Source organism: Mesoplodon densirostris, chromosome 6 (assembly GCF_025265405.1).
Source record: "Mesoplodon densirostris isolate mMesDen1 chromosome 6, mMesDen1 primary haplotype, whole genome shotgun sequence".
NCBI lineage: Eukaryota > Metazoa > Chordata > Mammalia > Artiodactyla > Ziphiidae > Mesoplodon > Mesoplodon densirostris.
The window spans coordinates 120350399-120363595 of NC_082666.1; the positions used below are offsets into that span (position 1 = coordinate 120350399).

Below are 13197 nucleotides of genomic sequence, written 5' to 3' on the forward strand. Positions count from 1 at the left end.
CAGAGTGGAGCCTTGGGCTACACCAGTAGAGACCATCCACTGTGTTCACGCTAATTAATCAGCAGTTCTGGGTATCATGAGTCACGACTCCCCCTAGCTGCATGTCCACCAAACCTACATGTCTTCCTCTGGTCCACACACATCTAACAGGGGACATTTCTCTAGCCAAGATGAGTGATTGCATGACTTAAGCTACTGACAGCTATTACATGAGGTATTTCGGAGAAACTTCTCACATCCCACAAATATTCCTGGTAGGTGGTCTGGGTGGCTCCCTACCCATCGGGCCAACCCTGCCCGTACGCATGAGCTTGAGCCACAAAGTCCTGGATGGAAGAATCTTCTGGTAACTCTCCGAGGTTCTCGTCAGACACCCTGAGATCTAGGCCTGTTGATGACCTACTTTTAGCAGATACCAAAGGGCAGAGATTACAGGGGACTACTCATCAACTGAAAATTTCCACAGCATCCCTGGTTAGACAGGAAAGCTTCTAGTCTGGTCCATGGTAACCAGTCTGATTCATATGACAGCAAGAGGGAGGCCTTCTAGGAAAACACAAAGCTTAGAGGCTGCAGAAGTTATCCAGCCCTTTAAACCAGACTCCCCTCAGCTAGCCCTCTCTGGGCTACTGTAAACTCATTTAGGACCTAGGCTCCTTGCCTTGGAATGATCTTCTAATTTTCCCCGAGGCATGCATCTTGTCTTCTTGGGTTATAAGGGCTAGAGGACAAGGGTCATGTTTACTTTCCCCGGTGGTGTCCCAGACCATGATGTGTGTACAGCAGGCTTCCAACAAATGTCCAGAATAAAGGCAGATACTAAGCTTTCCTATCACAGAATCTCAGCCCTTCCAGAATAAGAAAGTTCTCGTCAACATATTTTTTCCCGTCATTTTTCAGCCTATTCCACCCAATTAAGGTTCTGCTTTCTCTATGACCCATCTTATTTCCCCTTTAAATGCTAAGCAGTAGAACTGGCCCATAGAGCTATTCCATAAACATTTCTCCGTTGAAGTGCCCTTCACAGAGTCCTTTGCCAGAACCATTATTTTTTTTTCTAGTGACAGATGAACCTTCTCATTTTCCCAATCCAAAACCCACAAACATTTTGGCCCACCCTCCTTTGATTCAAGCTATCAGTGACTTTCTTATGCCCAGGAGCCTGGATCTTTGCTTGACAATCCATGTGGATTTTCCTGAGGTTGTAGGATGAGCAAAAGCCCATTAACAATGTCACACATTTGGCCCTGAATCAAGGCCAGCAGTTTGCTGAAGCTCTTGGTTTCAAGCAGGAGCCTAAAGAAGTCTCTTTCTATGGTCTGTTGGCTGTTTCAGAACTTCGGAAATGTAACGGTCAATTCATTAGAAAGAAACATCTCAGTCGTTGGTGATAGATATGGGCTAATATTTATTTGTAGTTGATTAATACTGGGATTCCAAAATTTAGAGATCCCTGATTTAACTTGTTCAGTAGAATAATAATACTATTAGATCCAATTACTACTAAAAAATTTCTGTGGACCCCCCCGCCAAAAAAAAAACCCTCAAAGATGTCACACATAAGTTCACTGTCCTATTAGGCAGGACAATACTATGAAGGAATGATTTGCTTCTGTGCATTTCTCATCACTGTTTAGTTTGATATTTTATCCTAGGATATTCTTCACCCAAGTGGATGATGATCTTTGGTTTTCATTTCTGGGAAGAAGAAAATTTGGGAATTGGAGATCTTGTTCCCATTAGGTACCCAGCATTATTTTTATGGGATATGATGGTGAATTAGATGTATGCCCTGCCCTTTGGAGCTTCCAACACTGGAAAGATGAGATACATATGAGTGGGTGCTAATTATTTCATATGAGGTTATAAAGAGTGGCGATGGAATGTGTGAAACTGGACTGGATAAGACCACCCTCCAAATTACAAACTTCATGGTAAAGCAAAGTCGTCATCAGGAACTGGAAGCCTAAATAAAGTACATCAACTCTGTAACCATCTCTTCTAGTTATCCCAAACAAAATAGCAGCACTTGAAGAGTGTCCACTAGAGATGGTCTCATGCTGCCAGCTGCAAGAAGGCTGGGAATCCTTTTCCACACTATCCTGCAGGCTTGGACCAGTTCCCAGCATACGCAGTGCGCTCTTGGAGCATATGAGAAAGGCTGGGACCGAGTGAGTCATGGGAGGAAAATGTAAAGACCACAGTCTGGGGAGAACTTCCTCTGGAGCCCAAATAGGGCAATTTCAAGAGTCACCTCTCTTCAGCATTAGTCCTGAGGTCAGCTGGAGGCTAAAGCACAGTGAAGGCTCCTTGGCCTGGATTCATGGCAGATCCAACATCCCCTTGGGGGTTGGAGTCCTCTTGAGGAGGGAGTCTTGGCTGCCTCATCTTCCTGTCCTAAGCCCCACATATGTTGCACACAAGAGGACTGCAATATATGTTTGTTCATTTTGTTCTCTGGCTGGAGAACTTGTTGAAAAGATCAATCTGAAATTTAGCCATAAATGTAGGAGGGTCACAAGCCCTTTTGCCATTCCCAAATGCTGACTTGGGTCAGGCTGGCAACATCAGAATCATCTGAGAGAGCTTAAAAATAATAACCTGGTCCCATAGTGGGAGACTCTCATTCAGGAGGTCTGGGATGAGGTGCCAGTGCATTTTAAAAGTGATTCTGGAGACATCCATGGTGGCGTAGTGGTTAAGAATCTGCTTGCAAATGCAGGGGACACAGGTTCGTTCCCTGGTCCAGGAAGATCCCACATGCCGCAGAGCAGCTAAGCCCGTGTGCCACAAGTACTGAAGCCTGTGCGCCTAGAGCCCGTGCTCTGCAACAAGTGAAGCCACTGCGACGAGAAGTCTGTGCACCGCAACAAAGAGTAGCCCCTACTCACTGCAACTAGAGAAAAGCCCGCACAGAGCAACAAAGACCCAACACAGCCATAAATAAATAAATAAATAAATTTAAAATAAAATAAAATAAAAGTGATTCTGATCCCCAGCTAGATCTGGGACAACTGTCCTATGGCAGCCAGTCCCCAGGATGACCCCAAATGACCACTACCTTCTGTAGTCACACCCTTGGGTAATCTCCTCCCACACTGTATGCTGTTTGTCTGAGTGACCAATAGAATACAGCAGAAATGATGGCCCATCACTTCCGAGATGAGGTTATGAAAGATGAAGCTTCCATGTTTTGCTCCCTCTCTCTTTCTCTTTTGAGTCACTCACTCTAGAGAAAGACAACTGCCATGTCTTAAGGACACTCAAGCAGCCTATTGGGAGGTTGTGTGGAGAAGACCAGAGGCCTCCAGCTGACAGCCAGAAGGAAGCAAAAACCTGCCGACAACCACAGGAGTCAACTTGGGAGAGGAGTCCCCAGCTCCAGTTGACAACATGACTACAACCTCATAAGATGTTCTGAGCAGAGTGAACTGGCTGACCACTCCTGGATTCCTGACCCTCAGAAGCTATTCAAGATAATCCATGTTTGTTGCAAAATATGAGGGGGGTGGGATAATTTGTTACACTGCCGTTGCTAGCTGATACACCTTCCTAGTCCAAAGGGCAAGCTCCTGTACATAGCACAGGCCTTTCTAGCTTCATTTCACACTATTTCCACATTCATAATTACAGTCTTGAGCGGTACCGACCTGCTCATCCCCAGTTCACACCTCCGTGCCTTTGTGTCTTTGTCCAAGTCGTTCTCTGTGTCTGGAATGCCCTTTCCCCACTGATAGCAGCCTCTTCTCCAGAAATCCTTCCTCAACTGCCCTGGCACCAAATGAAATTGGTTTAGGTCCCCCCACCTGCCACAAAAGTGATCACACACACTTCTTGGAATCATAGGTGAGAAGTGAGATACAAGGAAGAAGGAAAACATTCACATGAAGGAGTCATCAAGAGCACAAGAACTTGTCAGAAAGAGAAAGACAAATACCATATGATATCACTTATATGTGGAATCTAAAATATGACACAAATGAAACTACCTACGAAACAGAAACAGACTCACAGACTTGTGGTTGCCAAGGGAGAGGGAGGGTGAGGGAGGGATGGAGTGGGAGTTTGGGATTAGCAGATGCAAGCTGTTACATATGGGATGGATAAGCGACAAGGTCCTACTGTATAGCACAGGGAACTATATTCAACATCCTGTGATAAACCATATGGAAAAGAATATACAAAAGAATGTATATATGTATAACTGAATCACTTTGCTGTACAGCAGGAATTAACACAACACTGTAAATCAACTACACTTCAATTTTTTAAAAAAAGAGCACATGACTTGCCTCTATGTTGTTGATCAGCGAATTGTCAAACTTGAACCCAGGAATTCTTTTCTCACTGCACACCACACCCACATCTTCCGTGTGCTTGCAGTCAGTGACACCCCAGCCATTGGAGGAGCAGGCTGCGAGGGTCCCCTCACTGCCGGTGCAGTGGACGTTGTCCAACCAGATGGGCCCTAAGGAAGCAGAGAAGAGAGAAGCCAAGCTCCACGTCAGAGTAGGTTTGAGTCTTTGGGGGCACCAAGGGCATACACAGAAAGAGAGTTTTTCCCTAATTTTGGCAGCTGTGTGTGGTCATCAATTGGTCAGTGTGTTGAGATACTGCATACAGTTCGAGACCATCTGGATTCCCTTGCCAGAGGGATGTGATTTAGGGATGTGGCAGATTGAACATGATTAGAGTAGAAATCAGATTTAAGCCCAGAAGGCACGTAGTATAATGGGAAGAACAGGGACTTTGGATACTAAGCTGTTTGATAGGAATTCTGGCTCAGCCACTTAGCTGTATGATCCTGATCAAAGCTCCCTTTTCTCATAGGTAAAGTGGGGATAATAATGACACTCGAATGTCAGGGGCGTGTGCAGATTAGATATAAGACATGACCTGTGCCTAATTTATCATTGGTCCATAGTTACTCAAAATGGTAATGATGATGATGGTGGTGATGATTTTAGTTGTGTTGACTATGGCACAAGCTCAGGGAAGGCAACTCATCGTGCAAGGCCACCTTCCTGAACCCAGAACCCTGGTCCTTTCAGTGCTCTTTCCACTTCCTGATGTTTCCCATCCACTGATTCAGAGATGGCCCAGCTAGGCTAACCCACAGAGCCTCCTCCTCACACTTCAGAAGTCAGGTGAAGGCAGGGCTGGTTTCTAGCTGGGCAATCTGCCTGGGAGGCCGTGGGACTCTGCTTACCTCCTGTGCATTTACCTGATTTGCAGTAAGCGGGGAATTCTGAGTGCAAAGTGTTAGAGGGTTAACCACAATGAGACACAATCTCACACCCGTTAGGATGGCTACTACCAAAACAAAAACGACCACAGGAAATAACAAGTGTTGGCAAGGACGTGGAGAGACTGGAACCCTTGTGCACTGTTGGCAGGATTGTAACACTGAAACCACAGAACACGTCTCAGGGCTCGGTGGAGCTCAGGTTCTTTATGTCTTGGCACAGAAGGAATTCAGCAAGAGGCAAAGTGATAGATAAGAGGTGGATTTAATAATATAGGATGCTTGTGAGACATACAAGCAGGTAGGCAAGGGAGCGCTGCCCCCAAGAGCTGGGTGAACTACATTTTTATAATCAAAGGAAAAGTGGGGAGTGGTAGACGACCATCTCCTTCCTCATTCTCGAGTAGACATCAGGCTTCCATCATCAGCCCCTCCTCCACATTGGGGCGGGGGTGGGGTAGTTTTTTGTCCCTCTGTGGCCCAACCAGGACTCTCATGGCGCTATGGAAATGAGCAAAAAAGGTGGCAATCTATGCTAAAATAAGGTAAATCATCTCAGGTTTCAGTATAATGAGGGTCTTCTACTTTGGAATGTCATCTTTGTCCTGTATTTTTGTTTTTAGTGCGTGCAGAGGAACAAGTCCTAGGAATCGTTAACTTAATGACCTCAGTGGCAGGATACAGGTGTCATTTTCCTACCATTATTTTATTGTCTTGAGGCCTGTCTCGTGCTTCTATTGCATGGTTTTATTGCTAAGCAAGCTTGCTTTCTTGAGTGATCATTAACTTACAGGGGTCTCCCAAAGTTCCCTCTCTGTCCATGATCTCTTAGTGGGATTTTTAAACTATTGGATTATCTTACTCTATCCCTATCAAAATGGTGTAGCCCCTATAGAACACAGTAGGGTGGTTCCTCAAAAAACTAAAAATAGAATTACCATATGACCCAGCAATTCCCACTTCTGGGTATATATCCAAAAGAATTGAAAGCAGGGTCTCAAAGAGATATCAGTACACCCATATGCATTACAGCATCATTCACAATAGCCAAAATGTAGAAGCAACCTAGGTGTCCATTGACTAATTGTGGTCTATACATACACTGGAATATTTTTCAGCCTTAAAAAGGAACGGCATTCTGACACATGCTACAACATGGATGAACCCTGAGTTCATTATGCTAAGTGAAATAGTCCCGAAAAGGCAAATACTGCATGAATCCACATATATAAAGTACTGAGAGTAGTCAAAATCATAGAGACGGAGAGTAGAATGGGGTTTACCAGGGGCTGGGGGAGGGGCAGTTGGGGAGCGGTTATTTAATGGGTATAGAGTTTTATTTTTATTTTTATTTTTTTTGTGGTACGCGGGCCTCTCACTGTTGTGTCCTCTCCCATTGCGGAGCACAGGCTCCAGACGCGCAGGCTCAGCGGCCATGGCTCACGGGCCCAGCCGCTCCGCGGCATGTGGGATCTTCCCGGACCGGGGCACAAACCCGCGTCCCCTGCATCGGCAGGCGGACTCTCAACCACTGCGCCACCAGGGAAGCCCCGGGTATAGAGTTTTAGATCTGCAAGATGAAACGTGTTCTGGAGATGGGTTGCACAACAGTGTGAATGTACTTAACATTACTGAACTGTACACTGAAAAATGGTTAAGATGGCACATTTTATGTTACGTGCCTTTTACCACAATTAAAAATTTTTTGAAATGTTAAGTGCTAGAGGGTTTTCAAGTAGTGAGTTTTATTAGTATTACTACACAATGAAAGGAAACAAAGTCAAAGCTCTCCTTTTTCTCAGGACTCCAGGAGGACTCTAGTACTGCGGTCCCCAACCTTTTTGGCACCAGGGACTGGTTTCGTGGAAGACAAGTTTTCTGGGACGGGTGGGGGGGGATGGTTCAGGCGGTAATGCAAGTGATGGAGAGCGATGGGGAGCGGTAGATAAGCTTCACTCGCTCACCTGCCGCTCACCTCCTGCTGTGTGGCCCGGTTCCTAAGAGGCCACGGACCAGTACCAGTGCATGGCCTGGGGGTTGGGGACCCCTGCTCTATAGCATAATGGAGTCAGAAAACCTGGGTTCAAATTCTCTCTGACTCAGGCCTGGGCACCACGTGACTGGGTCAACTACTTCACCAAGCCCATTCTCAAGTGAAAATAATGATACCAACAAATAGGTCACCATGGAGATTCAATGAGATAACATATGTGCCTAGTATGTGTTCACCCTCCCTTTCTCCTTCCTCCTTCCAGTAAGTCAGAAAAACAATGAATTCTGTTGTTTCCATGATGCAAGGAAAAAGCAGATAAAAACACTCCCATTGTAAAGATGAGAAAACCAAGGAGAATCTGAGGTTCTTCAAGGTCAGAGGGGACCCGGGGCCAGTCTCCTGACTTCGAGGCCCCGCTGAGACATGTCTGCTGCGACAGATGGCTGCTCAGGCCTCAAAGGAGAGCCCCTCAGACGTACTGAGGGGAACAAAGGGCTTATTGAAAACATCTGGGCTGCGGTTTTCCAACCGGTTTCTCAGTTTGGCCTCGTTTCCAAGACATCAAGCTCCACTGAAACATATGCTCCCTAATCGATTGCTGTTTCAACAACAAACCAATGTTTGTCTTGCTAAGTACTAGCAACGGAAAAGGCCCTCCACATTTGAAGCGGGGCCTCTTCTTTGGAACATTCTGTAGCAAAGCTGCTGAATGGACAGAGATGGTGAAAAGAAACAGAGCCCTCGTTCCATCTGCAGTGAGAGAAACCACCCTGGCTAAGGAGAGGGGAAACGGGACAGCACACAGCTAACAGCAGCAGGAAGAGCTGCAAAACAGATGCCCCAGGGCCTGCTTTACTTTTTGATAAGGAAGATTTGAAATTAGCACCCTGGAGCGCTAATGGGAGCTATTATCCCAAAGAGCTGCTTTCTTAAGAAGCTTCAATTCACCCCCAATAATTCTACCCTCTAGGCATTCCTACCAGTTACTTTCTTAGATAGTGGAAATGTAGATTTCTACTTAGCCCCAGATGCAGGCATGATAAACTAATTTGGCCTGATTTCATGACATTTTTTTTTTCCTGTATGCTTAATGCCTAACAACTAGGCGGTTCTGATTCCAAAGCAACCAGTTCTTGTTCTGCTATTGGAATGCGGGGTGATTCTGAGCACAGTTCAGTACGTGCCATCTCAGAGCTGCTAGGAAAGTGGCACTAGGGACACAGATGGGGCTCAAACTTTGGATGCGAAATGCCAATCCGAAGCAAAACTTCATTTTACTGTTTCCACTCATTTAGTCTAAGAAATCCTTCTCTTGATGAAAGGAGAAGAGATGTACAAACAAGTTAACAGACCATTTGGAGGATAAACATCATAAATAAAATTCTATTAGAAGGCAAGTATTCCCCAGGGCTGTTGGGGCAATGGAAATCATTCAATTTAGGAGCTTTAGGACCCCACTGTGGTCCTCTGCTGGCTTTGTCACTCTGACCTGAAGAACGAGGGGGTGAGGGGGAATCACATCTAACCTCAGATCTGAGGACAGGCAAAGGAGAGCAACCATCTGAGGTTCGGGTGCCTGTGAGGCCATCCAGAAGGTGAGAAATGGGGCAGCTGTCCCCTCTAGAACCTTCTAAAAGGGGCCATGATTTCTCCGAGCTCGGAGGTGTTTTGGGAGAAAAGAACTATTGAAAGGCTAGGCTGGAAAACCTAGAAGGTCCATGGATGTTCTCCCTAGCTTCATTACTACAGTCTGAGCTTCAGAGGAGTTGATGATGGTGGCACTCCTGGGCGGGTGGCCTCTCACAGGTTCACCTACAGTGTTTCCAGTTCATCCACAGAGCCGACTAAACCCCATCGGAGCACACCCCAGGGCACTGGTCATTATGCCAACTGTTTTTAATATTCTTCAAAGTCAATCTGAATCAGCGTTGGTGGTATCGTGGTGAGCATAGCTGCCTTCCAAATCAAACTGAATCAGTTGATTAACATTTACTGAGTGCCCCCCTTGTACCCAGTGTTAAAAATCCGAAACGGATGCTGATGAGATTCAAATACATTTTACATTTAAAGGGTCTCTCATGATAAACCAAGTACCGCTTTACATAGACAGCATAATCCTTAAAGTCCTAGAGACATGACAGTTACAATTTTTAGCATCAGTTTCTCCCTTCCTCTCTTTGGTACTTATTCTTTCCTAAGTCTCGATGGTCTCAATAGCCCCAGAGAGGACCCTTCCAATACTCTAAGTTACTGTACCTCCTCCCTCCAATGACTCCCCTCCACCCTACATCAGCTAGCATCCCATGGTCATAGCTTAGACCTTGACATTACAAACAATTGCACTCCCTCCCCAATCTCCATTTCAACACTTCTGCTGTGCATCTGCACCTACAACTCCATCTTTCCAGCACACTCGTTCTAGTACTCCAATCTCAACCCACAATCCATCGATCCTAGCAGCTCTCCCCAGTCCTTCAGTGGCTCCACGAAGTACCTTCCTACTTACCCAGTGTGGACTTCACGGACCGCGATTTTAATCGTTCCCTTGAACATTCCCTCTACTCCTGTGAACTTTTCTCCCTTCAGCATCCTTGAATGGCAAAGTTTGAGTCAGGCTAACTCACCTCTCCAGCCCCCCAATGGCTGCTCCTGAGCAGGTGAACATGGGATGGGGAAAAACCATATCCATCTTACCTGATGACAGGTAAATTTTGTTTGGGTAGAAAGAAAATAAAGATGTCACTAGAAAAACCCCAAAGTCATTGGGATATACTTGTTATAAAATAATTAGGCTTAGAGAACCTGGAATAGAAAACATAAATCTGATGCTACCCCCAGAACACTCAGCTAGCAGAATAAAGGAAGATGTGAAAGGATGGAGAAGTGTCCAGAGTTTTTGTAACAAAGACAGCAAATGGGTTTTAAAACAGCATATGCTAACTCATCTGTGCTGCTTTTATTCATGTCATAGTAAGGAACCCAGAGCCAGCTTCAGGGAACATTTTACTTTAACTGCCGTGTCTTGATCCGGTTATTCCAAAAAGATGTATTCAATTACACAGAGGTGAGACATGTATGAGATGCTATTTCCTTCTCCTATAATTTCTAGAATAACCGAAAGCAAGGGGTGGAAGGGACCATAACAATAATGTATTTCAGTGACTCCCAAACTTGGCTACATGTACAACCACTTGGGAGGCTTCCAAAAGTTACAGAGTCCTAGATTCCAGCGCAGACCTTAATTCTGAACATCATGGGATAGCACCCCAGGGGATTCTATGCCGTTGGTGGGGCACTAATCCGTTTATCCAGGATGAGAGTTTGGGCACCTCTGGATTCCAGCACAGACCTTAATTCTTAACATCATGGCATAGCACCCCAGGGGATTCTATGCCGTTGGTGGGGCACTAATCTGTTTATCCAGGATGAGAGTTTGGGCACCTCTGATTGATTCCAGCAGCCAGGCCCACGCTGACACCTGTGCAGCCACTTGGCCAGGTGGAGGAGCTGCTTTTGCTTTACTAACCCAAGGAGGGGCACTCCAGCTGGAGATTTTATCTATGTATCTATCTATTTATTTATTTATTTATGGCTGTGTTGGGTCTTTGTTGCTGCGCACAGGCTTTCTCTAGTTGTGGTGAGCGGGGGCTACTCTTCATTGTGGTGCGTGGGCTTCTCATTGCGGTGGTTTCTCTTGTTGCGGAGCATGGGCTCTAGGCACCGGGGCTTCAGCAGTTGTGGCATGCGTGCTTCAGTTGTTGTGGCTCGCGGGGTCTAGAGCGCAGGCTCAGTAGCCGTGGTGCATGAGCTCAGTTGCTCTGCAGCATATGGGATCTTCCCAGACCAAGGATCGAACCCATGTCCCCTGCATTGGCAGGCAGATTCTTAACCACTGCATCACCAGGGAAGTCCAGATTTTATTTTTAAATAATGTCCTTGACCCTTATCTACTTTCTTATTTAAGACCACAGACTATGACAGTTTCAAGAGTTCTTAGAGAGCCTAATTTCCAGATTAGGAAACTGAGGTCAAGGAGGATAAATGTCTTCCCACAAAGCATATAGATAGTTAGGTCGACACAGGACTAAGCCCAAGGTTCTGGGCTCCAACACCTGCCCTCCCTCAAAATTACCCCCCCCCCCAATTTTTTTTCAGTGTATTGACTTAAAAAGGGAGGAAAGAAGAAGCCAACCAAAGTGAAAAACCCAAAGCAACTCGTTTCCTGTGCTGGCCAAGCCCAGAATAGCATGTTGGTATTAAAAGTGTGAACTCTACCGGGACAGGAGGGTAGAAGAGTCAGGGGACACTAGCCTATGGGCAGCCTTTGTGACAAAGAGCAAAAGGCACTCCTTCCAGGGGGTGGAAGAAAGGCACCGTCTCCCCCTGGCTGACGCAGCCCCAGGCAGGGCACAGGGCTCAAGAGGTAACCACAGACTGACTTCAGCCGCTCCCTAGGGTCACTAACCAGCCTGGTTTCCCAGGACCAGGAGTTTCCCAGGCTGCCAGGCTTTGTGTGCTAAAACCAGGAAAGTCCTGGGCAACGCAGGACCGGGGGTCACTGTCCCCCTCCCTGGCACGCCTCCGCTCCCACCTTCCAGCACAGACACGGAGGCTGCCCAGATGGCGTATTATCAGGAATTGCTACTTGACAGTAACTGCAGCTCCGTTTGCCAGGCTATCCCCCTAGAAGCCTGTGCCCGGGCTCTCCAGGTGACCCCAGTGCTCGGTTCCCAAGCGCAGAGCGGTTTACCTTCCCCTTTGCCGTAGGAAGAGCTGGCGGTCCAGGACTTGGCCTCCACGTAGCCCAGCTCCCGGCAGACGACGTGGGCAGCGTGGATGGAGAAGTCGTCGTCACACACGGTGCCCCACCGGCCGTCGTAGTACACCTCCACCCGGCCCTCACTGTGTTTCCTCTTCTGGCCCGCCAGGCGCAGCTGGATCTTGACCACGTCGGAGGGCACCTGAGGCCGGTGGTACTCCGGGGCGGGCTGCTGGAAGTACTCGGGGTAGTTGGGCCAGCTCTCGTACTGCGCCAGGCTCAGGGCGGGCAGGAGGGCGAACACAGACAGACAGCCGCAAAGGCAGGAGCCTCCGGGTCTCTCCATCCCTGTCCTCGGGCAGGAAGACCTGATGGAGGGGGACACTTGGTGCTCAGGAGTTTCCTGGAAGAGAGGAAAGGTTCGGGTTACAGACATCTGGAAAACGGCCAGTGATTTCGTACTCTTTTGCTTAGGATTGAAAGCTCATTCTGGATTCCAACCTCTTCTCTTCTCCCATCTTATGCTTCAGCTAGACAGGACTGGGAAGTCCTACTTCTTTGCCCACCACCTCCCCAGATCTTTGAAATGCTTTTTTCCAGGATGACTCCTGGCAGGAAACAGAGCACACTTAGACTTCATTTGAATAGAGGTTTTTTGTTTGTTTTGTTTTGTTAAATATTTATTTAGCTGTGCTGGGTCTTAGTTGTAGCACATGGGATCTTTGGCTGCGGTATGTGGGGTCTTTAGTTGCGGCATGTGGGATCTAGTTCCCTGACCAGGGATTGAACCCGGGCCTCCTGCACTGGGAGCAGGGAGTCTTAGCCACTGGACCACCAGGGAAGCCCCCATTTGAGTAGAGTTTTTAAAAAAAGACTATGTACATTAATGGATAAAGAAGATGTGGTACATATATACAATGGAGTATTACTCAGCCATAAAAAATAACGGAATAATGTCATTTGCAGCAACATGGATGGACCTAGAGATTGCCCTCCAGTGGGCTACTGAAGCAGCTCCCAGGGACTTCCTTCCAAGGCGGGCTTATTATCTAGATCTTCTCCTCACCCCTTCCAGACACCTTCATATCCCTAAAGAGGTTACAAACTGCTTAAGGGCAGGACTTGTTTCTCATCCTTCTTTGGCTCCTCCAGAGTAAGCATGATAGGTTGGAAGACATGTTTATGGAATGAAAAGGTGAT

General features: G+C 46.9%; 1 protein-coding gene and 1 non-coding gene across 2 annotated transcripts in view; one reads left to right on the plus strand and one right to left on the minus strand.

Moving 5' to 3' along the window:
* Nucleotides 1-13197, minus strand: part of LOXL2 (lysyl oxidase like 2) — a 102105-nt gene that overhangs the window by 61297 nt on the left and 27611 nt on the right. Inside the window, exons 2-3 of the mRNA XM_060102548.1 lie at nt 11989-12400; nt 4293-4468 (exon numbers count right to left, since the gene is read on the minus strand). Of these exons, the coding sequence (XP_059958531.1) occupies nt 4293-4468; nt 11989-12343 (531 nt within the window). The 5' untranslated portion in view covers nt 12344-12400. The remainder of the gene's footprint in view (nt 1-4292; nt 4469-11988; nt 12401-13197) is intronic.
* On the plus strand, nt 1242-1378 carry LOC132492828 (small nucleolar RNA SNORA2/SNORA34 family). Its single transcript, XR_009532884.1, has one exon. It is a non-coding gene; the product is annotated as a small nucleolar RNA SNORA2/SNORA34 family (small nucleolar RNA).